This window comes from Podarcis pityusensis (genome assembly GCF_964106645.2).
Source record: "Podarcis pityusensis genome assembly, chromosome: 8".
Classification (NCBI taxonomy): domain Eukaryota; kingdom Metazoa; phylum Chordata; class Lepidosauria; order Squamata; family Lacertidae; genus Podarcis; species Podarcis pityusensis.
In genome coordinates this window covers 49,874,506-49,901,987 of record NC_138033.1, presented here as the reverse complement: position 1 = coordinate 49,901,987, position 27,482 = coordinate 49,874,506, and the positions used below count along the sequence as shown (strand labels likewise).

The window sequence follows — 27,482 nt, the reverse complement described above, 5'->3', positions numbered from 1 at the left end:
ACGAGCTTGTCCATCAGTAATGGTTCCCACGCTGCAGCTTTCTGGGTGTGGGTGTTCGTTTCCTCTTCCGGAATTCCACTACTGTACATTTTGCTGCTACCAGTAAGCAACTTAGGGGCCTTTCCAGACTGGTGGGATTTTTTGCCAGTGCATTCTGCAGCATGTCACATGCCGGCGCAATAATAATGCAGTTGTGGTGGATTTATACCAGACCATCCGCACATTGTTCCACTTTATTAGTTCTGTGATGCTTCCCCCATGTTACCACATTGTTGCTGTGTGGAGGGATGCTCCGGAGCTATAGCGTAAGAAAAGCAGGACAAACAATAAACAAACCCCAGAACATCTGCAGTATGAAAAGTTACAGGATTTCAGCAGTAAGTTGTGGGGTATTCCTGCCCTGAAACTGTTGAAGGTGCAAAAAAAGCATTGAAAGAAGAAGAGGAGGAGTTTGGATTTGATATCCCGCTTTATCACTACCCAAAGGAGTCTCAAAGCAGCTAACATTCTCCTTTCCCTTCCTCCCCCACAACAAACACTCTGTGAGGTGAGTGGGGCTGAGAGACTTCAAAGAAGTGTGACTGGCCCAAGGTTAACCAGCAGCTGCATGTGGAGGAGCAGAGAAGCGAACCCGGTTCCCCAGATTACAAGACTACTGCTCTTAACCACTACACCACACTGGCTCGAGGGATTGCATATAATCGCGCTGATAACCACAAATCACAATGCATGCACAATAAAACAGATGTCTGGAGAGACCCCAAGACATCCCCCCAGTGCAATCTTCAGAGCAATGCAGCTCTAAAGAAACTGCTTTGGGCTCTTCTGTGTACTGCAGAGGCTTGAGGGCCACATTAACCCTTTGCCAGTCCACATGCCAGCATTGGGTTTGGTCAGAAGTGAGTGTGGCCACTCTCCTGTGTATACACACAGGGTGCACGCTCATGCACTGTCCCCTCCTGCTCAAGTGATCTGTGCAAATCAGTTGTTGTCCCATCCCTTCTCATCCACCTAAAAACCAGACAGGAAGCAATTTGCCTCCCCACCTGGACACTGGGCTGGGGGGACAGATTTAAACCTCTCTTTCTCCCCAACCCCATGTCTGCTTAAAAATTACATTTTTGTTGGCACCACTGACTGGAGTAAGCTTTGTGTAGGGGACTGTGTCAGGCTAGTGGCTGGTGAGCCACCTTTGGTGTTGTGGCATCTGGTTTGTAATCACATTTTTCCCCCTTCAGGAAGAAGCAGCTGTGGATGGAGATGAGTCAAAGCCTCCAGGAGCAGCCCATGCACCGGCCGAGGCCTCCCCAAGGCACCAAGCGCGGCTGGCTGCCCGGCTCCGGGTAACTGCACACTGGCTCTTGATGGCCGTCGGGAAAATCCTGGCTATTGTGCTGCTAGCACTGGCAGGTAGGTGTCCAGTGGGGAGCAGAACGGGACTCACCCACATTTAGGGATTTGGGGTGGGGGGGGAGAGAAATTTGATCTCATTTTGTGTTGAAAGGCTAATCTACCTGATTTGCACTTTCTGAAACAATGTACAAGCCAAAACACAGCTGTCCTTCTACATTTGCACTTCTATGAATTTTGCAGTGGAGTTCTCCAGCAAAGTACAGTTGAACCTCAGATCCCAAATGCCTCTGTTTTGGAACGTTTCAGCTCCCAAATGCCCAAAACCCAGAAGTAAATGCTCTGGTTTTCAAATGTTTTTGGGAAGCTGAATATCTGACACGGCTTCTGCTTGAGTGCAGGAAGCTCCTGCAGCCAATTGGAAGCCGCACCGCGGTTGTCAAACATTTTGGAAACCAAACGGGCTTCTGGAACAGACTGCGTTCAACAACCGAGGTTTGACTGTAACACATATTAAAAATCATTTAGGTGAAGCCTAAAAACAGTATTCAAAGGTTCCTATATTTGGGAAAATACTAAGGGAAATAAGCTTTGCAAAAATATTAATTTGAGGCAAAATTTCATGAAGTGCGTATATTAGAAGAAACTTGCACTGAAATGCTGATAAACATTTTCCACAGGACTTTTTGCATTTTACAGTCAGGAAAGACTCCAAAGGGGATCGAGAAGCTTTTTCTCCCCCGTGCAAACTTTGTACCCCCCCCCCAAAAAAAAGGTACATGTAGAAATGGAAGGTGACATAGGTGGAGTGTACACATGCCTCTGTTTCTGTGGGAAATAGCTTTGTGCTGGGTCAGGCCCTGCTCAATACTGGAATGCAGAGCTCACCCCCTCAGTTCCAAAGCAGTTCCTTGCAACCCGCTGTATGCCAATAACCTTTGCTGCCTCCTTGTTTGCATCCTAGGGATCACCTTGCCCTCCGCTTTCTCCAGTGTGTACTACTTGCTCTTTGTCGGCCTCTGCACCTGGTGGGCCTGCCACTTCCCCGTCAGCCGCCTGGCTTTCAACACCTTGTGTGTCATGGTGGACGTCTTTGCCGGAGGCCACCTCATCTGCCTCTATGGCTATCAGACCCCCTTCATCCAGAGCGTCCTTCCACCCACTGGCCTCTGGGCACGGTAAGTGCGCGATAGTTGTGAACGGCCTGGGGGAGGTGAAGAGTAGGATGCCAGGATTGTGTCAGTGATGCTCAGCTGGTAGAGCTGTGTGTGGTTTGCAGTGAATCAAGTGGTTTTGAGTCCCAATTGCCTAACAGCATCAACTAAAAATCCCACCCCTCAAAAAATCAGGTTGCTGGAAGAGAACATACATGTATGATATTTGGTGTACAGTAGGCAACATGGCAAGGGGGGACATCTCAATTAAGCCTGGGGGGTGGGTTCCCCAATCTTGATGCATTGAATGGGCAGGTGGAAGAGCCTAGCAGGCTCAAGGCAGGTGCCGGATGGCTTGACTCTTCCTCTCAACTAAAGCACGAAGATCTCCCATTGCTAGGCAAGTTCGGTGCAAGTTTCATTCTAGGGTGTCCATCCACTTTCACTCTCTACCTCTTCCAACCTGAGGCAGCAAGGGAGCCACAAGGATTGCCTGGGAGAATCCAGCCCATTCAGTTTTTTATCTCTCTTTCCAAACATTTTGAAAGTTGAGGAGCCAGACCGAAGTGGAATTGGAGCAACCCGGAGACCTGTTTGCAGTCTCCTTTGAACCAGTTTCCCCTTCCCACACGCCATTATTGTTGATCTCAGGGGCCCACGGTGCTCAGGGATTAACCACACAGAGCCCAACAGATTGAGAAGGACTCTTAGCCACACCTGTCCAACCAGAGAAAATACTTCCTTCTCTTTGAAAGCCAGGATCAAAGCAGAGAGCTTTCACCTCGGACACTTTGAACCTCCTGAGCCTGGGCATCTCTGTAAGATGGGCTGCAGGTGTCTGCTGCCCTTTCTATACTCCTTGCCAGGTTTCCCGTGGGAAAGTCCTTTTTGCTGGCCAGTCTGGGGCAGTTTCCCGTCTCATTCTTTGCAACCTTACCTGTGGCTTTTGTGGTTCGTTGCCAGCAAACAATACATTTGAGAAAGCGAATGCTTGTGAAAACATATCAAAGAAACATTCACTGCACACCTATTTGTTACAGCCTTATGAAATCTAGAAACCTTGCAAGTCCTTTAGATCCTAGGAGAGGCATGGCTTGGAAGAAGTCATGGTTACCCAGCATGTTTTGTGGGTGGCCAGTATCTGTCACTAGTCCTGGAGCAGGGAGACAACTTAGTTTCCCACCTTGATTTTTGAGCCTTAGGGTGACCATAGCTCAGGGTCATAGCTCCTGCTTTGCATACAGCAGATCCCAGGTTCGGTCCCTGACATCTGCAGTTAAAACAGGGATGGGGCAACATTGGTGCCCCTCCCCACCCAGATCTTGTTGGACTCCAGTTCCTGCCAGCTCCAACCAGCATGGCCCATGGGAGCTGGTATCCAAAAACAGATGGAGGACTATAGGTTCACCATCTCTGGGTTAAAAGCATTGAACAGGTAGCAGGTGGTAGAGACCCCTTTCTCCCTGAGAACCTGGAGTTCTGCTGCTAGCCAGAGTGGGCACTGTTGACCTGGTATGCCAGCTTCCCATGCCTCATAAGATCATAAGAAGAGTCTGCTGGATCAGGCCAATGCCCATCTAGTTCAGCATCCTGATAGCACAGTGACCAGCCAGATGTGTGTGGGAAACCAGCAAGCAGAACATGAGCACAAGAGAGCATTCTCCCTTCCCCTGGCTTCCAGCAACTGGTCCCCTGATAGTTTCCATTTACTGTTTCCAAACATTTTCATGTGTCTTGTCTCCCAAATGGGGAGCCATCCCACCCCTTAAAATTAATAGTTGAGTGAGTGAGGCTTGGGATCTCCAGCATCCATGTGAGCATCAAAATACCAACGTTTTCTCCTGCTGGCACTGCCAACTAGTGATACTGCCTTCCCCCATATATGTCCACATTGTTCTACAGAACTGGCAGCATTACAGCTTTGGACCCCTCTGACCAGTGACATCAGGCAGACACCTCCCCTGAACTCCTTCTGGAGCCTGCTAAAAGCATTTTTGTTTAGACAAGGCTATCCAGACATGCAGAATGTTGGCGTGTGTTTTAATCTGTTTTAAATCTATCCCTGTTTTTAATTGTTTCTTAATGTTCTAGTTAGTTGTTTCTATCTGTTTTTATCAATGATTTTATGGTGTCATTGTTTTCGTAAACTGCTTTGAGATTTTCTTTTCAATCAAGGGGTGTATGAATTTTATGAAATAAATAAAACAAAATAAACAAACAAGCGCCACCAGCTGGGACGGAATCCTCTTGTGAATTTAGCTGGGGTGATTCTGGAGCTGCTTTTGGAGTCGGTCACTAGAGGTTTTTCGGGGGGTGGGGGAGCTGGCCTAACATCTGGGTGTTGTGGAGCCTTGCCACTGCTTTCATCCTCCGTTCCCCTGTAGGTTGTTTGGCTTGAAGGCCATCGTCCTCCACGTGGGCTGTAGCAAGCCCAATGCGCTGCTCCTGAACTTCAGTCTCCCCTGGCCTGTCTACGTCAACCCGGGGATCCTCCTGCTGCTGTATTATGTCCTGGCCACCCTGGTGAAGCTCCGCAGGTCACACTTTTATACACAGGTGAGCCTTGCTGGACTGGTGTTGCTGCCTTTGACTCTGCCTGTCTGGATGCTCTCCTCCCTGTTAGGGATGGGGGAGAAATTTGTTTGGCTCAGCTGCCTTGATTTTCTTTCAACAGACCCAGTGCAGAAGAAAGCAAGCTCCGGTGGCATTCTTGGGTGGGTGTTTCAATAACCACAAAAAAGGAGAGATGGAAATTGGGGCATTTGTTTATGTGCAGTACAGCACTGGTTAAGAGCTATGACCTGGATCTTTCACATTCAGATCTTCAACTTGGCCTTAACCCTCCCAGACAGCATTAAAGAAGGTGCTGTCTCTAAGCCTCAGTCCTCACCAGCTATAACGTGGGGAGTCCTGCTTTGCTCAGTGGCAGAACACCTGCTTTGCATTCCGAAGATCTCCAGCATCTCCAGGAAGGGCACAGAGAGACCTCAGCCTGGAAGCACTGGAGATCTGCTGCCAGTCTGGGTAGATGATGCTGAGCTAGATTGAGTAATGGTCCAATTTGGGATAAGGCAGCTTCTTATTTTCTACGAGCCCTTTATTCCAAATCATGAGGATTAGACTATTTTTGAAGGAAGGGGTTCAGTGCAGTGGTAGAGCTATGAAAACTCTGTAGATATTAATTATTCTGAATGTGATGGTTGTACCTGTGGAGGAAGTTTTAAGCAGGGATCTGGGTGTAATTAGTCCACTCCACGATCTGAAAATCACCCACATATCAATGAGGGGTTGGACTGGTTGGGTTTTTTGCTAGGGACTGGGGAAGCCAACCCAGGGTTGCCAGGATCATTCCTTCCTTCTACTTAAACTAGCACAGTCCCAGTGGCATTCTTATTTCCTTTATTTTTCTTTTGTAAAAACAAAAACAGAGAGAGGCCTCAAGCACAACATCCGAGTTTCTGGAGCTGGAGAACTGGTCCACAGACCAAGATGGCTTGGCAGAAGATGCTAAGGTGAGGGGCCCACAGGGTGGCCGGGACTGCTAAGGCTCGCTGGTGACAAAGGGAAAATGAGCCCCCAAAGGCTCAGGAGCCAGGCCTTGAGCAGATGCAGGGCTTGCTACTCCTTGGCACTGGGAAGCGGGGAAAGGAACGAGAACTGCACCACCTCAAACTTAATTTTTAATGCCCTCCTACATAGAACTTTTGGGACACGGGTGGCGCTGTGGTCTAAACCACAGTGCCTAGGACTTGCCGATCAGAAGGCCGGCGGTTCGAATCCCTGTGACAGGGCGAGCTCCCGTTGCTCGGTCCCTGCTCCTGCCAACCTAGCAGTTCGAAAGCACGTCAAAGTGCAAGTAGATAAATAGGTACCGCTCCGGCGGGAAGGTAAACTGCGTTTCCGTGTGCTGCTCTGGTTCGCCAGAAGCGGCTTAGTCATGCTGGCCACATGACCTGGAAGCTGTACGCTGGCTCCCTTGGCCAGTAAAGCGAGATGAGCGCCGCAACCCCAGAGTCAGCCACGATTGGACCTAATGGTCAGGGGTCCTTTTACACAGAACTTTTAAAAAAGCCAAGAGAGAGACGGACTTCCCTTCAAACAGAAAACTAGCACAATTGAGAGCAGACAGAACTATAATTTTTGTCTCTGACATAGTAGTTTTTGTTGTTGTTGTTGTTGTTGTTTGCAGAAATCAATCCAGCAAATATGATTGGTATTATTGTTGCTTTCAGTCCATAAATTGATTATGTCCTGTACTCCAACTTGTATTGCATTTCCTTTGCATTGAAACGAATGGGGAGGGATAAAAAAAACGGCCAGATAATTTATGTAATTAATTGCATAAATTACATAAGCTACATAATTTCGCCCCAGTAAACAGTGAGACGAATAAGTTATTGGCAGAAGACGAACGGCAGCAGAACAGAAACAGAGCAGCATGGAAGGAATACAGGGCAAGGCGATGTCTTCTTACATCCCTGCCCACAATAGATTGGTTAAGCCTTTAAGGTGCCACAAGATTCTGAGGTTTATCTGCTGTGACGTGTTGACATGGCTGCACCTCTGGAACGTGCCCTCCTTATCCCAATGCTTCCAAGATCTGAGCTGCTTGCTGAACTGTCCAGATGTTGATGCCTGTTGAATGTCCATTTGCCTCAACAGTTTTATCCTGCTTTCTTCTACAGCCAATGCTGACTTCTGAGACAGAGGCATCTGGTGCTGATGCTGAGGATTGCACTGTGCATGTCCTTGGGGAGACTGGGCAGCCAGGTAAGGGTTGCAGCTGTGCTCTGATGAGCCAAAGAGGCTGCAGGGACTGTTCTGCATTGCTTTTTCTGAATTCAGAGCAATTTGCAAAATTTTCTTCCTACCTTCCTTCATATATTCCTCCCTTTTTGCCAACTTCTGCATTCTCTTAACTACACACCGTCTGCAGTGGCTTTATAGCACAGGATCAGATGGTAGAAAGGAAACATCCAGCCCAACTGTCCCTTGAAAGGCAGAACCCTCTCGCTGCAAACCCTGACTGAGCTGATCAGCCTAGCCTATCAACCACCCAGGTCTCTGTCAGAGGATAGTTGCAAAGCGCAAGGAGGCTTGAAGATCAAATGTCTCATTAGATTGCATTTGCATGTGAGCCAAGCCTCCTGCTAAGAAGAGATGGTAAATGATCCCTGTGATCTTTCCCCAGTAGTCAGTCGGAGGGGCTCAGAGTGATCTGGAAGCACCTGCTTGTAGTCATGTGTGTCAAGTGAAGCAGATCTGTCTGGGGTGGGAAACCCATGTGGAAATTGCTCTGAACTCCAATGGGGGAAGGACCATATATCAGTGTAATGCACAGTAAAATACAGTTGGTCAGGTTCAGAATGGAAGCAGAATTCACCCACTGAGTTTTTTTAATGGGAGATAAAGTTATCAGAAGCTGCTAGCTGCAATTCCCCCTCCACTGTCAAAGGCAGTAAGCCTCTGAAAGCCAGATACTGGGATTCACCAGAGTGTTGCTGCTGCTGCTGCACTCAGCTTCTGTTTGTGGACTTTCTCCTAGAGCATCTGGTTGGCCAAAGTGAGAACAAGATGCTGGACTATCTGGGCCTTTGGCCTCACCCAGCTCCAGGCTCTTGTTCTGTTCTTAGTGGAAGTCAGTTCCAGACAAACTGTTTGTTGAGCATTCATCAAGCAAACGTTATCCCACGCTTTCCAGTGCATTTTCCCAACACTTGCCTTATCACAAGAAGTCCCGTTTTGGAGGTTGAAGTGGGTCTGTTGCACAGGACCTGCAAATCAACTCTTCACTGCATAACTTGCATTTGCTGTCATGTAACTGAATCCGACCCAAAACATTGAAACAGTCTGGAAGCACCCCCAGTCTTTGCTGCTGGTGGTGAGGGCCCTTGGCTCTACTCAACAGTTCCTGGTGTCCTCGAGCTAAGAGACTGGAAGGCAATGTCCCTCTCTGAGCTCATCCTGAAAACTACTTTTGGCACTGAGCGTAGGTGTGGGAGTTTGCTGCGTAGGCTGCTTACCTGGCTTTCAACTGTCCTGGAATCACCTGGGACTGGGTTGGCATGAGACAGTGCTTCCTCCTGGTGGTTAGAAGGCAGCACTGCAGGGACAGCACTGCTTCTCTTGCATTGGTAACCTGCCCTGATTTCTTGGGAATAAAAGTGCTCCTTGCAAGCTCATGGCCCAGGTGTGTGTAATTCCAGTCTAGCTCTGGAAAACAACACACAAGATCTGGCTCCAAAGGCTGGAGTTTTTCTGACTTGGAGGCCTGGATCCTTCCTGCTCTGATTTTCACATTGCCCCGTCCACACTGGGTTATCTAGCACATAAGAACACCCTGCAGGATCAGGCCAGTGGCTGATGTCTTGAAGTGGTCCTCAAAGACCCTCAGCAATTTTCAGGTGGTCCATGGGGTGGGGAGAAAGTTTGGGAACCACTGTTGTACACCACTTGAAGATTTTCTAAAATTTTAAGCGGTTTCTAAATGAATGAATGAATGAACAATGCCCTCAAAATCTCTCCTTTGTAGCCACCAGGAAAAAGGAGCACCGCAAGGAGAAGCTGCTGCTGCATTCCCTGGGCCATGTCATCATGAACCAGAGTTATGTTTGTGCCCTCATTGCTATGATGGTAAGAAGCAGGGGCACCTGGGCCATGCACTGGGAGACGTTGGGGTGGAGGGGTCAAAGGAGGACAGCAGCAAGATGCACGGGGGCAGAGGGGGTTGGTGGAAAGAGGGAACAGGACTTGAGAGCTGCTCTGGACGCAGCAAGAACTTCATCACAATGAACCTCCCCCCTGTAGTTTTTGTTTTTTTAAAAGAATTATTCCAGCCCCACCCACTTCTTCCACTTCAGGATACATATGCTAAAATCCTGCAATATGAGATTACAAAACAGGAACTAAAGAGTCGTGCCAGAAGGAGAGTTGCGTAGCAGGCGGATGGAGTGTTTTATCTTTTGCATTTGCATAAGTAATAATTCAGAACCGGAATTTGTCTCTGTGAATTTCTGCCTGAGGTTCCCTGCACCGCCAAGTTAATTTCTCATGTGATAGGCATTGATAATGTAAAATCCTGTGGTGGTCCTGGTTGGGTTGCCCCCCCCCCCAGCAAAATATCATTATTATTCCTACCTGTGTGGCCAAGGAACTCCTGGCATCTTTAGCTACTTTGCACAAGGTCATGCATTTATCTCTTTCCAGGCCATGTATCTGCCTTTTCCAGCTATACCAGTTTTCCAAAGCAGCAGACAATGAATTAAAGCAATAAGTCTTCAGTAGTGCCATATATAGCACATGGCAGAGACTCTTTTGCTTTCCCTTCCTTGCAGGTGTGGAGCATCACCTATCACAGCTGGCTGACGTTTGTGCTGCTGCTCTGGGCCTGCCTCATCTGGATCGTTCGGAGCAGGCACCACTTTGCCATGCTGTGCTCGCCCTTCATCCTGCTCTACGGCATCGCCCTCTGCAGCCTCCAGTATGTTTGGGGCATGGACCTAGAACCAGAGCTGCCCACCAAGGTTGGCTTTATGCCCCTGCAGCAGCTGGGGCTGGTGCGGTATGTTCACCCCTGTCTGCACCTGGGAGCCAAGGTAGGCACCATTTGTGCACCATCTCTGTCCTTTACACGTGTGTGTGTGTGTGTGTGTGTGTGTGTGGCCAGTCTTTCTCTCTCCCTCTTTTCTGCTTTCTCCCCTCTCTTTTCCCACTGTTGGGGCTCTGTTTTGCTGAAAGTGGCATTGGTGTTGTCCTGTGTCTACCTTTGTGCCACAAGATGCTGAAACAGGAGACTTTCCTTCTATGGTCCCCAGAGGATGTGATCTTGTCCTTCCATGATGTTCTTGCACAGGAGTGGGAAACCTGCGGTCCTCCAATTGCTCCCAGACTCCAACTCCAATCAGCCCTAGCCAACACAGCCAGTAGGAAGGGATGATGGGAGTTGTAGTCCAGCAATTTATGGAGGGTCACTGGCTTCCGATTCCAGCACAGCCAGCTCAGGACGCTGCAGTGATGCTTGCGCTTGGAATCAGCATTGATCTGTGACAAAACCTAAGTGCAGGAAAGGCCCTTATTTTCCCAGTTTGTGTTTTCCCCCTGAATTTCTCCCTATTGACTTTCTGCACCCGTCCTGTTGTTCTGGAATGGAAACCCAACACTTTGGAGGAAGACTGTTTCCTTGCATGAGGACTCTAACCTGCTGTCTCCTCCTCTTTGCCTGCAGCTCCTTTTCACCCTGACCTTCTGGCTCCTGGTGAGGCAATTCGTGAAGGAGAAGCTGCTGAAAAAGAAGCAACGGCCTGCCCCCTTGGTGGAGGTGACAGTTTCAGACTCAGGTGAGAATGCAAGTGCTAAGACCAGCGGGTCAGTTGGCCTGTTTTTTGATCAATTCTTCATAAACAAACTAATCCTCTTCTGCTTGTGAACGGGACCCCACTGGTCCTCCCACCCAGATTACAGACCAGACTGACACCTGCTTAGGTTCAGGAAAGCCTTTGCAAGAATTGTGTTTGTGTTTTCTGTATCTTTCCCATGGATGGGCCTGTAAGCAGTTCGTTCCAAAGCATTTGCTGTGCTCTCCTAAACCTAAGTTAAGTCTAGTTTGGCTAGACTTTGATAAAGGTCAGATGAAAAACCTTGTCTTTGGAACTACATTCCTCCTCAGACATGCTATTTGTATTGTGAAAAATATGGAGACTGCTCCTGGGCAAGTTGTCGGACTTGCGTTCGACCAAGCGACTCCTCCGGTCGAGTCCTCCGATGTGATTAATGACCTGAGCCTTTGATGAGGCTCCAAGCACGTTACCCCATTACGCAGAGTAAACAGCATGAAGGGAAGGACTAGAAAATATGAGCTACATTGCAAAGAGTTTTATTTCTAGTTATGCAGACAGAAAAGAAACATCCTCTTTCTGTGAAAGCAGAGAGCAACTGAACAACAAAGGAACAGGAAACCTGAAACATCACATCCGTCTCCTGTCTTCCATGAGACTTCCAATAGCCTGGAATCTCTGGAATGCAAAACAGAGTCTTGTGACTCCAAGCACTGCACAGTGGCAACTAACACAAGTTGCCTTTCCCTTGTGGCCCACTTTATAATTATGGGACAGGATTTCCATCTCAGGAAGGAAAGAAATCTGTGGGATGGGGGTGATGCTCCACATGCTCCATTCTTGGGGAAAAGAGGCTATTCTTCTCCTTTTCCTTGCCCCAAACTACAAGGATGATGGCCCTGAATTCCAGCTCATGACACTTTGTTGAACAGGGAGTGGGAGAAAAATCCAAGAGAAGCTTGTCTTCCTATCATAATGTGATCTTGAACTTTATACAGTTTTGTGAGGGAATGTGCCCATTGTTTGCCAGCACGTGAGTGAATACCCAGATTCTATTCTTGCAACCTCAGATTCTGTGCCACCCTTTTTATTCTCTCCCCTCTCAGGGCCAGGCCACAAGCGAGACGTGCTGAAGATCCTGGGGGCGCACGTGATGGCCTTTTACGCAAAGTTCTGGATCTTGGTTTGTGCCGGCATGTTCATCGTCGTCAGCTTTGCCGGACGCCTGGTTGTCTACAAGATTGTCTACATGTTTCTCTTCCTCCTTTGCCTCACCCTCTTCCAGGTTAGGCTGGGTTGGAGAGGCCCCAGGGCCATAGCTTGAAAGAGAGCAGAGGAAGCGGCCTGATACTGAGTCAGACCATTGGTATTCTTTCCAGGGTCCCAAGCAGGAAAAGGTTTACTTCATCAGCTTCTGTCCAATCTTCTGAAGCTGCTGGACACTGAACCTGAGAGCTTCTGCATTCTACTGCAAGCTCTATAGCTCTTCCTTTCAGGAAGAGCCTTGTTCCACTCCCCAAAGATTGTATTGTGAAACCCTAAGATTTCAAGGTGATGCTCTAGTTAAACAGCTGGAGGTGTCCTGGAACGTGTCCTCTTTTTGACTACTTAATATTCCCAAAGTTCCTTGGTCTCCCACTGCTTACTAAGCAGTCCAAGATCTTTTTGCAGTTATCATAAAGTGCTGGCAACTGGTTGGAGTCTTTCTTGCCTCTCGGAATAGTCTCTGGAAATGGGTTTGATCAGTTGCAATTGGGGGAGATAATGATCTGGCCTGCTGGTCAGATCCACTTCCCCACCCCTGATGTGGGATATTTCTACTATTACCTTAATGCTCTTGTTTTAATTTACAAGGTCCAGGTTCCATGCTCAGTCACTGAGGTCTTTGAGGGAGTTATTGTTGTGGTCCCCCATGGCTCAGACACATGGCTTGCATCCCCTAGGAGTCATGTGTTTAGTATTGTGACACTCCCTTCTAGCTGACATCAGACAGTCCCTCACACCCCTGTTGAAATTCTGGTGATTACTGAAGTCTTCTTTTTTATTACAGCTAACTCACTCTTAGTCTTCCTTTGTTGGATCTCCTCTATACCACTTATAGACTACTGTGATTAAGTGGTATACATATTACTGAAATATTTTCAGGGCCATACAGGCAAAGGGCTTTCAGTGCTGCTGGGGTAGCCCACAGCCCGGGTTGGCAGACAGTGGAGCTTGTTTCTGTTCCCCTGTGGCACATGTGAGAGAGCTGTGACCCTAGAGATGCTTCTGGACTCCAACTCCCATGAGCCCTAGTCAATATGGCCAGTGGTCAGGAGCAATGGGGGTAGGGGTCCAGAATCATCAGGAGGTCCACAGCTTTCTCCACCCCTGGTATGTGACAAGTGAACAACTCAGAGCATTGATCTCTTGTTGCGCCTTTCATTGGCACCCATCACTTTGCCTCCTCTGGCTGGGGTGTGTGGGTGGGGTATCCTGACACAGGTGGGAGTGCCTTGTGGGTCATTCTCCTCCCCTGACACCACCACCCTTTTCTCTGCAGGTGTACTACAGTCTCTGGCGGAAACTCTTGAAGGCCTTCTGGTGGCTGGTGGTGGCTTACACGATGCTGGTGCTCATTGCTGTTTACACCTTCCAGTTCGAGGACTTCCCCATGTACTGGAAGAACTTCATGGGATTAACCGATGAGCAGTAAGTTTCCCCGCACCCTTAGGACCACTGGAGGAATAGGCTCATGGGGGAAATTTGCTACTCTGGTCTCCAAGAAATCGAGGTCTCTGCTAGCATAAGGAAGTCAGGAGAGCCTTGCTGGGCCAGACCAAAGGTTCATCTTGTTCACCATCCTGCTTCTCAGAGTTGAGGTGCACATGCCTATGAGAAGCTTACCAGGGCATGAAGCCAATATGCTCCCCATCCACACAACCAATGATCAGGAACTATGGGAGTTGTAGTCGGACACCACTGAACAGCTCTGTCAGATAGAGCATGGTGTTGATAACGCCATGGTTGCAAGTTTCCTCCCCATAAGGGACAGCTGCATATTCCTGTATTGCAGGGGGTTGGACTAAATGAATCCTTGGGTCTCTTCCAACTCTATGGCTCTGTGATCACACAGGGCATGTGGAACTCACTCCCACAGGAGGCAGTTAGGGCCACCGACTTGGATGGCTGTAAAAGAGAATTAGACAAAGCCTATCAATGGCTACTAGACAACATGGCTGTGTTCTGCTTCCGCTGTCAAAGGCATTATGCCTCTGGGGGCCAGTTGCTTGGAATTGCAGGTGGGCAGAATGCTGTTGCGTTGATGTCCGGTTTTCAGGCTTCCCATGGGCACCTGGCCAGCCACTGTTAAGAACAGCATGCTGGACCTAGATGGGCTATTGGTCTGATCCAGCAGGTTTGTCTTGCATTCACCCTTTCTCAATCCCCTTTTTCCCCGCTAAAGAAAACCCAACAGGGTTGCACATTTTTCTTGTAGGGAAAGTGTGTCCCTGCATTGTTGATATTTGTGTTTCCACCTTTTTGTAGGTCTCTCGCACCTCCCTTGGTCTCCCTGGCCAATGTCTCTTTATATATATATATATGTGCTTTCCCCTCTCCCTCTCCCAGGTTGGCTGATCTGGGCCTGGAGCAGTTCAGCGTCTCGGAGCTCTTCTCCAGCATCTTCATCCCGGGCTTCTTCCTGTTGGCCTGCATCCTGCAGCTGCATTACTTCCACCGCCCCTTCATGCGCATCACTGATCTGGAGCATGTCATTCCGCTGCGGGTCGATGGTTCACACGCATTGGGGTATGTAATGTGGTCCCTCTAACAACAGCCTGTGGTGGTTTGGAGATAGCTCCGTCCATGGCCTCCTAGGCAGAAAGGAGACGGGGATCCCTGACTGATTTGCGGCAGAGAAGAGAATCTGGCTCTCAGCTCTCTAGCAATAGCATTAAGTCAATGAAAAAGAAAGTGTGTGTGTGTTGAGAAAGGGGAGCTGCTTTTTCAGTGCACAGCAAGAAAGCCAAGCAATGCAAGAAGAACATTTGTCCCTTCTTGAATTGCTAGCTCATCCCCTGCTGAAACCTCACCACCACCTCCAAAGCCAGTGAGTTGGTGAAGGGGAAGATGTACTGGCCTGGGGAAGGGGGTGTGTGGTCCCGCCACACCAAGCGAGCCACAGGGTCCCCATCCCTGCTATAGAGAAGCTTTGGCTTAAACCCCTGGCGTCCTGTCCTGTACTTGGGAAAGGTTGCCTTTCTAGCGCCAGGAATTTCCCCAGGCTAAACTGTCTGCCCTGATCCTGATCTTTTTTTGCCACTCCTCTGGATTTCAGGAATGAAGAGGCCAGTGGGAGCCGTGTCCTGCTGCAGCCTGAGGACAGTGAGGCCAAAGACCAGGAACCAGAAGCTGAAGTTGATGCTGCTTCCGAGGGTAAGCAGAAGGTCTTCTCCTCAAGTCAGCGGGCAGTGGGGAAAATTGGCCCCTGAGAAGCGCAGAGCTCTCCTGTCCAGAATTTACAATATCCAAGAGGAAAATTACAAGCAGGTTTTCTTCTTCTTTTCCTTTTCCTGTCTCTAAGGTATCTCTTTCTTTCTCTTCCTCCACCCTCTTGTCTTCCAATGCAAAGAGGGCCTATGCTCTCCCCACATCTAGGGCTCTCCTCTCTCCCCACCCAACAACTACTTTTTGCACATTACAGCCGTGATGTGCCTGTGGAAGAGGAAACACAAGTACAAAAACCCTGAGAATCAAACTCATTCAGATGTGCGTTTCCCTTTATGGATCACCATTTGAAATATGGTTTTGTACTGGCTCACTTTCTGTCTTGTGTGGTCCCACAATGCTGGGGAGGGCAACCGTAGGCTTGAAACATACAAATCCAGCAAGGCGAAATGCTCCCAGCTCTGCCTCACTCCCTCCCCCCCCCCCCCCGTTTTCCCTGCTGCAGAGGGTGTGCCCAGCAAATGGGGCTTGGTGCTGGAACGCCTGATGGTGCTGGGCAGGAAGTTCTCCAGCATCCTTGGCCGCATCCGAGTCTTCGTCCTGCGTCTGCTTGAGCTGCACATCCTGAAACTGGTGGCTCTCTATGTCGTCTGGGTGGCCTTGCAGGAGGTGAGGCTGCAAGGGGAGAGGAGAGATTGAGCCGGGGAGTTCCGCTGAAGGGAGGAGGCCCCCCTGGGGGAATGGAGAAGGGGACATGCCCCCTCTGACCCTCCAGACGCTCTCTGTGGCTGTTGTGAGTCTCACCTAGCCCCTGCCCATCCAGGCAATGGTGACATTTTCTCTATAACATGGGACTGCAAACATACTTGTTAAAAATAAAGGCAGAACACTGAGCTGTGCACCAGATTCAGGCGTTTTGCAGGTATGACTGCCAATGGGCAAGGAGGCATAGGCTCCGTACACAGTGTACATTTAAAGCTCTTTTCCCCCATGCCCATAGAATCCTGGGAACTGTAGTTTAAGGGTGCTGGGAATTGTAGCTCTGTGAGGGGTAAACTTCAGTTTCCAAGATTCTTTTTCTTGGGTGGGGGGGTTGTACAGTCGCACCTTGGTTTTTGAACACCTTAGTTGTCGAACAGATCGGCTCCCGAATGATTGAAACCTGGAAGTGAGTGTTCTGGTTTCTGAACTTTTTTTGGAAGCCGAACATCCAATGCGGCTTCTGCAGCTTCCAATTGGCTGCAGGAGCTTCCTGCAGCCAATCAGAAGCTGCGCTTTGGTTTCCGAACATTTTGGAAGTCGAACAGACTTCCGGAATGGATTCTTTTCAACTTCCAAGATACAACTATACTTTAAATGTCTGGTGTGTATGTAGCCATACAGCCGCTCCTGCAAGTCTCCACCCTCTGCTTCTCTCCTCTCATCTAGGTGTCGGTGATGAACTTCGTGCTGATGGTGCTGTGGGCCTTTGCCATCCCCTACTGCCGTTTCAGCCACATGGCCTCGTGCCTCTCCACCATCTGGGTCTGCATTATCATTGTCTGCAAGATGCTTTATCAGCTGAAGATTGTCAACCCGGAAGATTATTCCTATAACTGCACAGAGGTATGGGAGATGGGCTCCAAAACCTGTCTCTGGGTGTGTGTTTGGGGTGGCAGCCGAAAACTGACATTCAGTCATCCTGCAAATTTCTTATTTTTGTTCTGTTCCAGACCAATGAGGTTAGGGTCAGGCGTTCTCCCCCACCATCTTGGGGGCTTTTTCATTCCTTGCAACACTAGAAGGAATATAATATCCCAATTTTGATCTCTTGTATCGTAAGGTATGCTGTTGCATTACAAGGCAAATAATGATATAATCTTTGCTTGCTCCGTAGCCTCGGCTCAACAACACCAATCTGCAGCCAGAGGAGATTGGCAACTCAACACTCTACCAGCATCCTGTCGACCCAGCGAACTGGTTTGGGATCAGAAAGGAGTACCCCAACCTGGGTTACATACAGGTGAGTGGTCAACCCATCTTATTTATTTATTACATTCCTCCAAGAAGCTCAAGGTTCTTCCCCTCCCCGTTTTATCCTTCCAATGGCCCTGGGAAGTAGATTAGGTTCAGAGAGACATGTCATCCAGTCAGCTGCATGGTGAGTGAGGATTCAAACCCTGGTCTCCCAGAGCATTAGACCACACCAGCTCTCTTAATGCCTCCGACTCCTTTCGCTTCTGGCATCTGCTATGATTTGGGAAGATCTGCTATTTGGGAAGGGGAAGCTGTATCCAGAAGGAAGGTTGGCAACCATTTTGATATAACCCAGTCATGTTTTTTGGCTTCATTGCCACAGTGGTGGATTTTCATTCATACAATAAATTTCTATACTGCCCTTCATCATAAAAAGCCCTTCAGGACATTTTACAGATATGAAATTTAGTACTTAAACCAGAGGTGGGAAACCATTTTTTCAGTTCCTTCTGTGAAAATGTGGGATGAGTCAAGGCAATGGTCAGTTGCAGTGGTGCTTTTGTTGTCTTTGTTCCTGTGGTGGCTCAGAGCCTTCATATCCACACACTACCTGGGTGATTTAATCATTTTAACTGGTCCTCAGCATATACGCACAATCATAACCCGGGAAGGTGGTATTCTGGAATCCCAGCTTAGGAAATTTGTTATTTTGCAGCCTCGTTCTCTTCTTTCCACCTCAGTCACTAGATTCTGCTATCTCTTTTTTCTCTCTCTGTCTCTCTCTTCCTCCAGAACCATTTGCAAGTGCTGGTTCTGCTGGTCTTCGAGGCCATTGTCTACCGGTGCCAGGAATACTACCGTAAGCAACACCAGCTGGTGCCTCCTGTCACCCAGACAGTCTTTGAGGATGCAACCCGTCAGAACCTGGATAAAGGCCTGCTAAACTGCATCAAATACTTTGTCAACTACTTCTACTACAAGTTTGGCCTAGAGGTGAGAGGGCAGAGGTCGTATTGACAGGTCTTGATTATCTGCATGGCTTGGAAATCAGAGTAGTGGGGCAATAATGAAAGCATCATCTGCCAGTCGGTGGAAAATCTGCTTACATATTTTATTTTATTTTATTTTATTTTATTTTATTTTATTTTATTTTATTTTATTTTATTTTATTTTAATGCCAGCCTTCATCAATAGTCCCAAGGAGACTTTTGCAATGTATTTAACCTAACAGTTAATTTGTTTTAGCCTATTAGTTATTTATTTTTTTGGATTTCTCACCCATCCTTCTCTACAAGGTTCCAGGGTAGGTTGAAGCCATAAAATATATAATTAAATATCATCTGAACTTGGAAGGAGGTGTCACCCCCCTCCCCAGAAACACACATTTTGGGACAAGAGCTTTAGTCCAGACTCCCTGTTCCCGCATTCCTTGTCTGAGACCCCATTACCAAAGCCACTGTCTTATGAATTCCCTTCTCTCCTCTTTCCCCACCTATCCAGATCTGCTTCCTGATGACTGTGAATGTGATTGGCCAGCGCATGAACTTCATGGTGATCTTTCATGGCTGCTGGTTGGTCGTCATCCTGACGCGCCGTCGGCGACATGCCATCGCCAGGCTCTGGCCCAAGTACTGTCTCTTCCTGGCGTTCTTCCTGCTCTTCCAATACCTCCTGTGCGTTGGTATCCCTCCAGTGCTCTGTATCGGTAAGTGACAATTTTGGGCCCCTTGGAGGTCTAGAAGGATGAGGCTTCTTCCAAGAGTGGGTGGCAATCTCTCGCAGAGAAACCATTCTGCCTCTGTACCCCATTCTGCAGGCGGGGGGTTTGGGGAAGACGGAGGTGCCTATGCAGGAGCCCTTTTCTACTTGCCAGCGTTTTCACCCCCTCTTACCTCCCTTAGACTACCCCTGGAGGTGGAGCCATGCTATCCCCATCAACTCTGTTCTCATCAAGTGGATGTACTTCCCAGACTTCTACATGAAGCCCAACTCCATCAATCTCATGAGTGAGTACTGTGAAACGGCCCTTGTGCCATTTCGACCCTCCCCTGTGGCAGGCAGTGGCGGAGTGAGCCCAGCAAAGCGAGGTCTTGCGGCATTCAACACCCAGTCTTTCCTGGGGCCACTGTGGGAGTCTTTGCCCCATTACTCTGCATGGCCAATTGAATCTTGAGTCTGAGAGTGACTGGGATTCAGCACCAGGAACAGCTCCTGTAAATGAGCTGGGAAAACCTGTCACTTTCTGGGTGCTGTTGGACTACAACTCCCATCATCCCTGACCTATGCTGGCTGGGGCTGATGGGAGCTGGAGTCCAAGGATGCCTAGCAGGCCACAGACTCCTCATCCTGGACTAGTGAGATGCAGCATTTAGAAGGGGGGGGGCAAGAGTTGGGTGTAGCCCCTGGGAAAGGAGGTGAGAGATTCCTGGGCCCTGTTCCATTTCCAAAACGGCAGGTGTCTCTGCCAGTCATGCCCCTGTTGCTTAACCCTACGACCCTTCTCACTGGGTGTGTGTCCTGGATTATTATTTTTAAACCCGCCTTGCTTTTCATAGGTGACTTCCTCCTCTTACTTTGTGCCTCACGGCAATGGAAGGTCTTTGTGGACGAGCAGAATGAAGAGTGGGTGCAACTGGCCGGTGACAACAAGGAGCAGCTTGAGTCACTACAGGAGAAGCCAAACCCTGTGCCCAACTTTGTTAACTGCAGGTGAGACAGAGAGCTTGTGTGCTCCATCGGCCTCCAGCAATCAGCGCATGGTGGAGCCAAAAGGAAGCACTTCTTCACACAGGGCCTAGTTAACTTGTGGAATTCACTTCTTGGAAGAGGTCATGAGAGCCACCAACTTGGATGGGTTTTGGAGTAGAGAAATTCCTGGGGGATAAGGTTATCAGTGGCCGCTTGCCATGATGGCTACATTCTGTCTCAGTTGTTGGAAGCAGTAGGCCTCTGAATGCCAGTTGCTGGGAATCGCAGAATGGCAGAGTTGGCAGGGAGCCTGAGGTCATTTGGTCCTCTGCTTTCTTGGTCTGATCTAGCATGCCTCTTCTTAAGTACTTCCTCTCTCCCCCCCCCCCTTCTCTTTCTCACCAGGTCTTACCTTGACATGCTGAAGGTGTGTGTGTTCCGCTACCTCTTTTGGTTCGTGCTGGTCATCGTCTTTGTCGCAGGCGCCAACCGCATCAGCGTCTTTGGCCTGGGATACCTGATGGCCTGCTTCTACCTGCTTCTCTGTGGCACCGCCATGCTGCGCCGGCCCCTCAGAGCCCGGCTGATGCTGTGGGACTGCCTGATTCTCTACAACGTGACCGTCATCGTTGCCAAGAACATGCTTGCGGTAGGGGCAGGACACCATTGTGCTATTGGGGTGGCGTGGGGAGCAGAGTTTCTTCGGTTCTCTACCCAGCTTCTTACCCTTCACTGTGATCCATAGAAGCAGGTTAAACTACGCATGCAGAATAGGTTGGGTTCAGGGATGTGTGTGTGCAGCTGGGGTTGCCTGACCTATCCAGATTTTCTCAGTAGAGCACCTGAATTTCAGATTGAAATGCACACAGCTCTTTCTGTGTTCCTTCATGTTTATGCATCCCTTTATGCGATTCTTTCCTCTTAGCTCCTGTCCTGCGTCTTCGTCCAGCAAATGCAGAACAACTTCTGCTGGGTGATCCAGCTCTTCAGCCTGGCCTGCACCGTCAAGGGTTACTACGACCGTGAGTATTTGCAATGGGAGGTGGCGGCTGACGGCAAGGGTGCCTCCCACTCTCCTTTTTGGGTTTCATCACAACTTCCTCCTGTATTAGGCTGGTGGGGAGGGGGAGTACAGAACTGGAAAAGGTGGGCTGAAGGAAAGTGGGCTGGAGTATTGGGAGGGCAGCTGAAAGTCTGGCATGCTAAACTTCCTGAATCCCTTATGAATTGTATCCCTTTCAGATTGATTGATTGAAACACTAGTCCCCTTGTACCTGGAGTTGCTTGTGAATTTTGTGAAAAGAAAGAAAAACTGCAGTTTTGTAATCAGGGGTTAAAATCAGTGCATTTTGGGAAGGTTCTGTTAAAAATGGCCTCCAATAGTATCCAAATCCACTTAAATTTGCAAAATTTGACCACGATCTCTTAAGAGGTGTCCAAATTCAGAGCAAACAACTTCCTAAAATAGACAGTTAATTCATTTATTTATATACAGTGGTACCTCGGGTTAAGAACTTAATTCGTTCTGGAGGTCCGTTCTTAACCTGAAACTGTTCTGAAACCTGAAAGTGGTAACTTTAGCTAACGGGGCCTCCTGCTGCCACCGCACGATTTATGTTCTCATCCTGAAGCAAAGTTCTTAACCTGAGGTACTATTTCTGGGTTAGCGGAGTCTGTAACCAGAAACCAGAGGTACCACTGTACTGCCTATTGCAGTTTATCTCATATGAACTTGCACAAGACCTATTTTCCACTCCAAAAGCTTTCCTTCCTTTTAAGTCCAATGGTCAGCTGTGGTAAGACAGGAGGGCAACTGGAAGAGAGCCCTTTTGGTTGCAGCAACCAGGATGTGAATTAGCCTCCGTTGCTCTGTGCCAAAAAAGTCCTGTGTGCTGAGCCACCCCTTCCCTCTTCTTTGCCAGCCAAGGATGTGGACAAGAACCAGGACTGTTCGCTGCCCGTGGAAGAAGCTGGCATCATCTGGGACAGCATCTGCTTCTTCTTCCTGCTCCTCCAGCGCAGGGCCTTCCTCAGCTATTATTTCCTGCATGTTGTGGCGGATCTCCAGGCCTCTGCCTTGCAAGCCTCCAGGTGGGTGTGGAAGGGCTGGGGCAAGTGGGAAGGAGGGACAGTCTTTGGAGGGTCACCGGCAAAGCTGTGGGCTTGATCTGAGAGCTGTGTCCATCCTGCTCCCCAGTGTTGCAGGGTGCCTGGGAGGAGCTAGGAACGCAAGGAGAGCCTGCTAGATCAGGCAAATGGACCATGTGGCCCAGCATCCTGTTCTCACAATGGCCAACCAGATGCCGGTGGGGAAACCCTGGGGAAAGCACAAGAGCAGGACTCTCCCCTCCTGTGGTTTCCAGCAGCTGGTCTTCAGAAGCATTATTGCCTCTGACAGTGGAGGTAGAAAAATAGCCATTGTGGCCAGTAGCCTTCTCCTCCATGAATTTGTCTTCTCCTCCTTTAAAGCCATCTAAGTTGCTGGCCAGCACTGCCTCCTGTGGAAGTGAGTTCCACAGTTTAGCAATGCACTGCTTGAAGAAGAACTTTCTTTTATCCATCTTGAATCTTCCAACGTTCAGCTTCACTGGATGTCTCTGAGTTCCAGTATTATGCAAAAATTTAGGCTGGTGTTGGAAAGAAAGGGTTGTTGGTGCCAGCCGTGACCTCAAAGGGAGGGTCTCCTCCCACCATTCTCCACCGCTTTGTCTCTCCTCCACAGGGGCTGCGCTCTCTTCAAGGCCAGGATGATCAAGAGCATGAGCTTCCACCACCAGGCGGAAAAGAAGTCCTTAGTGCAGCTCAAGCGCCAGTGAGTTTTGTGGGTGGGGAGAGCGGAGAAGCGTCTTCTTGGTTCAGCAGCTTGGGGCATGCTAGTCCTCAGCAGCTTCCAGCCCAGTTCTCAGGCATCAAGGAATTTCATACAGCTGGGAGGTGTGGAACAAGAGACAAGAGTTTTACCCCTTCGCTCTGGAGCCCTAGGACCAGGGATGGTGGGAAGTCAAGTGCCTCCTCCTTTCCACCCAGCTCCCCCTCCTCTCCTGCTCCCACCCCTCCAGCAGCAAATAGGCTTTTTAGGAAACTTACCTTGGCACTAAAGGGAAGCTGTTGCTGAGGAGGGACGGGTCTTAGATGCCTTTGCCTGAAGTACTTGGTCACCCAGTGCAAGGAACGTGCTTAGGAAAGAGGATGCTCTTCTGATGGAACAATTGCACCTTTTGCCTGCCAGCCACGGGCTGCTTATTTCAGGCTCTCTGTTCTCTCCTCAAACTCTCAGAACCAATCCTACGCAGCAGATAGCATGGGTGCAATGCAGTCGTTTCCGGGGAGCTGATGGCGGCATTTTTGTTTACCAGATGCTGGGCAAACTGGCTTTCCCAGAAGTTATCTGAAGGCAGAAATGGGGGGTGGGGTGCAGAAGTTCCTAGGATAGGGCTTGATAACATTGTGTAAGATGGAGTGGACCAGATCCCTGGCACAAGCGACTTGGAGATGGCCAGAGATTTTGGAGAACGGACATAACAGGGCTGAGACATGGGCATCCTCTCTTGCTTTTCTGATCACATGGGACCTAGACATAGGGGGTGGGGAACCAGACAGAGGAGGCACAACGTGCCATACTCCTGAAATTGCCACGTACCTGCAGGATGGAGCGGATCCGGGCCAAGCAAGAAAAGTACCACCAGGGACAGACTGCAGCTGACTCAGAAGAGACCCTGGAGACAGAGAGCCCAGGTGCGAAGTAGATTCTGGGGCTGGGAGTATGGGGTGGAGTGGGGTGGGATGGAGTGGGGTGAGGGTCGGCTTTCAAAGTGCTGGAAGCCTTGCTGGAGAACTCTTCTGGTTTTGAACTCGTGATCCCCATCCCTTGTCAATTAGGGCCCTCTCTGACCTACACACTCATGATTAGACACCCAGTTTGACCCTGCTTTCCCACACATGACTGTGTGGACCCTTCATCTTCCCACAGACACATTGCTAACCTGTGGAATTCACTGCCACAGGATATTCCCTAATTAATACAAATAGTATTTCATCCTCAGTCAGGTGGTCTCCACTTTTTGGAGGCAGCATAATTTTCAACACCCAAATGCCGGGGTTTAGGAGTGGAGGCTAGATGGGGGACTGGACTGTGTGTCTTACAGTTCTTGGTTTCTCTCTCAACATTGCTCCTCCAGCAAAGCATCTTTCTCAGCCTCTAACTACAGTGTCACATTTTGACACTGAATTTTCAAAGTGTGGTATTATCTTTACTGTTCATACCCTATCATAGAATTGTCATACCCTATCATAGAAGGGACCCCAAGGGTCATCTAGTAGAACTCCCTGCAGTGCTCCCAAACAGCCCTGTGAGGTGGGCCTCTGCCACCTCTGCCACTTTGCACTGATGGGACCCCACTGAGGCTGACAGGCTTCTGCGTTCGTGAGCAGCATTAGGGGCTGCCCATCTTACCCTGGCCAAGTCTGCCCTCCTGCCCCTGCCTAGCCTTGTGGGTTCAGAGGTCGCCAGCTGCCCTCGTCTGAGCTGGCAGCAACACGCAGGGTGGGGGTCCTTGTCCCGTCCCTCATGCTTCCTTGTGCCCTGTTCCACAGAGGCAGGGACCAAGAAGGAGGCTTCCCGCCAGAGGAAGCAGTGGTGGCGCCCCTGGCTGGATCATGCCACAGGTACTGCCCAGGCCTGGTCTGGAAGGGCTCGATGGGCATCCTAACATCACCTCATCTTGCTCTAAGGCACCTCTAACTCTGCTGGTGGGGGGTCATCACTAACTCAAACCCATCCAGGTGGTTGGTTTCTAGCACTTCCATTCTGCGCGCCTCTTCTCTCTCTCTCATTCCTCTGTGGGCTCCTTGTCCAGCCCCCTCTCGTGCATGTTCTGCTCTGCACTGACTTGATACTTCTCTGGGTTTCTTAGATCTTTCTCCCCCGGTTCTCTTCAACAAGAAAGGGAACTGTAGCTCAGTCATAGAGCACCTGCTTTTCATATAGAAGGTCCTGGCATCTCCAGGGAATGTCCCCTGTCTGAAACCCTGGAGAGCTGCTGCCAGTCAGTGCAGACAAAACTGAGCTGGGTAGACCAATGCTCTGATTCCATATAAAGCAGCTTATATCTTATGTTCCTAACCCTGCCCAAGAAACATCATAGGTGCAAGCATCCCTCTGCCAGAAGATTGTGCAAAAGAAAAATAAAAAATCCCAAGATTCCTTGAACCCTTCTGAATATTGGGTTATTCTCCCCAGCTTTGTGGTTTCCAAGGTTTTTGGGTTCTCCCAGTGGTCAGGCTTCCCTTTCCAAAGTCCAGGACCAGCTAATGCTTTTATGTATTTTGCTGAATTCCTGAATCACCGAATCAATTCCTAGGATGCTAGGGTGTGATGTACAATAAAAGATAAAACCACAAAATAAATCAACAAAGCGCATACAAATAGCCATAGGGAAATAGATAGATGACAGATAGATGATAGATAGATAGATAGATAGATAGATAGATAGATAGATGATGATAGATAGATGATAGATAGATAGATAGATAGATAGATAGATAGATAGATGATAGCTATGAACTATAAAAATACCAGAATTACTTGCAGTTGTTGGGTATGAAAGCAACGAATTTTCCATCTGCAAAGGGCTGCTGAACTGAGGAACGGGAGGGACTGTAGCCCAGCGACAGAGCATTTGTGCTGCATGCAAAAGGTGTTGGGTTCAAATCCCAGCATCTCAGTGCAGACAATACCGAGCTAGGTGGAGCCCATGGTCTGATTCTGTATAAAGCAGCTTCCTAAGGAAGAGGTGTCAGGACCTGCACAGTGAGAAATGGACACACCTGACAAAATCCGCTGGAAAATTCTCCTGCACAAGTCCTGCTGAAATCTGAGAGATGTGTATGCATTGTGGACAGAAAATGCACACCCCATCCTCCATTGCAGATGGCTCATAGCTTGGTAGGGAGAAGAGCACATGTTTTGCATGGGTGGGGAAGACAATAAGAAAGGGGAAGCTGGGGAGCCGCTTCCCAGCAGTCTAGGCGATACTGAGCTTGATGGACCAGTGGTCTTCCTCGGCATAAGTCAGCTTCCTGCATTTCTTCCCAGGACATTTGGGCAGGCATGTCACCTTATGTGCGGAGCGGTTCAGATCAGGGGCAGCGTTTGCATGAACAAGTGCCAGAGAAGAGCATCACACGCTTGTGCAGTGGCTGTTAGCAGACCATGCCATCATTTCACCACCCAAGTGCACAATGGTTCAGGATGACCTTTTCTGCTTTTTCCCTTGCTCCCTGCAACAAGGAGGACCGCGCTCAGTTGAGGGGAGCCCAGAATCACCAGCTCTGCTTTCCAGCAATGAAGTAGCCGCTCCCTCTAGGGTGGACAGACGCACTGTAGGGACGAGGGGGCATTACAGTGGTAACGTCCGCATGAACCAAACAACCCAGGACTAGTAGTAGCTAGCAGCAGCAGTGTGTGCTGCCCGTGTTGTTGTTGTGTTGAAGCACCCAAATTCCTGCTCCCTCCTGGCTTGTCAACCCGCTTCAGAATGGGAATTGCTGCCACAAGCTGGTGTCCCTCTCCTTGATTCTTCTGTGGGTATCTGCACTTTATAATTGCAGCCACCCAAGAAAATGTAGCGTGAGAGTTGTGGAGTTGTATCTTGATTTCATTGCAATGGGGGACCAGCATATAACGAAAGCGAAGAGGAGGGAGCAAGGCTTGTGTGTGTGTGTGTGTGTGTGTGTGTGTGTTACATTTTGTGAACCACCCTGAGATCTAACGATGAAGGACGGTATATAAATCTAATAAATAATAATAATAATATATTAATAATTTGTAATCCCCACCTTTTTTCAAGATGGCTTGCAAACCAAAAACTAACACAAAGGAATAAACATACGGTCGATATGATTGCTAAAACAAGGTAGAAACCTGTATAAAGCATGAAATCCCAAAAGCTAACGGCAGCAGAAAACAGAGGTGGCTATCTTGTGGGCCCAGGGGCCTGAGTTCCTCTCCACTGAAAAGGAAATTTTCCTGGTTCTTCAAGTCCCTTCAAATAATTTCAGTTGTGGCAGCAGGTATGGTATGGCACCAGAACGGACAGAGATTTCAACTCTCTGTCTACCCCAGGAGCCTGGTGGGGTCTGCCAGTTGTCCGCTCTGCAGTCATCAGATGGATCAGTTGATGAGCAGGCAGGGGAGGATAACCTCCCTGCTCAGCTGCTCTGCACTTTGTGTCCTGTGAGTGTGAGGGTAAGCAAACCCATTTTTTTACCATACTCACCATTAGCATGCAGGTGACTGCAGCTCTTGAGCCAAAAACAGATAGCCACCCCTGGTATAAAACATGCCCTCATGAAGTAATTCAAACCCAAATTCAAAAGCCTGGGCAGATAAATAAAATGTTGTTGTTTTTTACCTGATGCCTTCAGCTCATAAGGCCATGCGGCAGGTGCATGGAGCTGGGAAGCACATTTCAGAGGCAGAGTGTTGCACTAAAGAGAAAGGCCACTCCTACTGGCCTCACTTGAAGAAAAGCCTCTGCAGATGACCTGAAAGTAGCCGACCCTTTCCAGGATC

General features: G+C 49.0%; 1 protein-coding gene across 2 annotated transcripts in view; it reads left to right on the top strand.

Annotated features, from left to right (window-relative positions):
• PIEZO1 (piezo type mechanosensitive ion channel component 1 (Er blood group)) overlaps window positions 1-27,482 on the top strand; it is a 108,887-nt gene that overhangs the window by 64,329 nt on the left and 17,076 nt on the right. For both annotated transcript variants that reach the window (XM_081017740.1, XM_081017739.1), the window contains exons 6-31: window positions 1,239-1,410; window positions 2,315-2,528; window positions 4,889-5,060; window positions 5,933-6,016; window positions 7,190-7,274; window positions 9,037-9,137; window positions 9,839-10,099; window positions 10,729-10,840; window positions 11,944-12,122; window positions 13,380-13,528; window positions 14,447-14,626; window positions 15,156-15,253; window positions 15,771-15,934; window positions 16,694-16,870; window positions 17,142-17,267; window positions 18,014-18,214; window positions 18,722-18,926; window positions 19,123-19,227; window positions 19,777-19,930; window positions 20,315-20,558; window positions 20,835-20,931; window positions 21,832-22,000; window positions 22,632-22,721; window positions 23,556-23,644; window positions 24,503-24,574; window positions 26,199-26,315. In XM_081017740.1, the coding sequence (XP_080873866.1) occupies window positions 1,239-1,410; window positions 2,315-2,528; window positions 4,889-5,060; window positions 5,933-6,016; window positions 7,190-7,274; window positions 9,037-9,137; window positions 9,839-10,099; window positions 10,729-10,840; window positions 11,944-12,122; window positions 13,380-13,528; window positions 14,447-14,626; window positions 15,156-15,253; window positions 15,771-15,934; window positions 16,694-16,870; window positions 17,142-17,267; window positions 18,014-18,214; window positions 18,722-18,926; window positions 19,123-19,227; window positions 19,777-19,930; window positions 20,315-20,558; window positions 20,835-20,931; window positions 21,832-22,000; window positions 22,632-22,721; window positions 23,556-23,644; window positions 24,503-24,574; window positions 26,199-26,315 (3,817 nt within the window). The remainder of the gene's footprint in view (window positions 1-1,238; window positions 1,411-2,314; window positions 2,529-4,888; window positions 5,061-5,932; window positions 6,017-7,189; window positions 7,275-9,036; window positions 9,138-9,838; window positions 10,100-10,728; window positions 10,841-11,943; window positions 12,123-13,379; window positions 13,529-14,446; window positions 14,627-15,155; window positions 15,254-15,770; window positions 15,935-16,693; window positions 16,871-17,141; window positions 17,268-18,013; window positions 18,215-18,721; window positions 18,927-19,122; window positions 19,228-19,776; window positions 19,931-20,314; window positions 20,559-20,834; window positions 20,932-21,831; window positions 22,001-22,631; window positions 22,722-23,555; window positions 23,645-24,502; window positions 24,575-26,198; window positions 26,316-27,482) is intronic.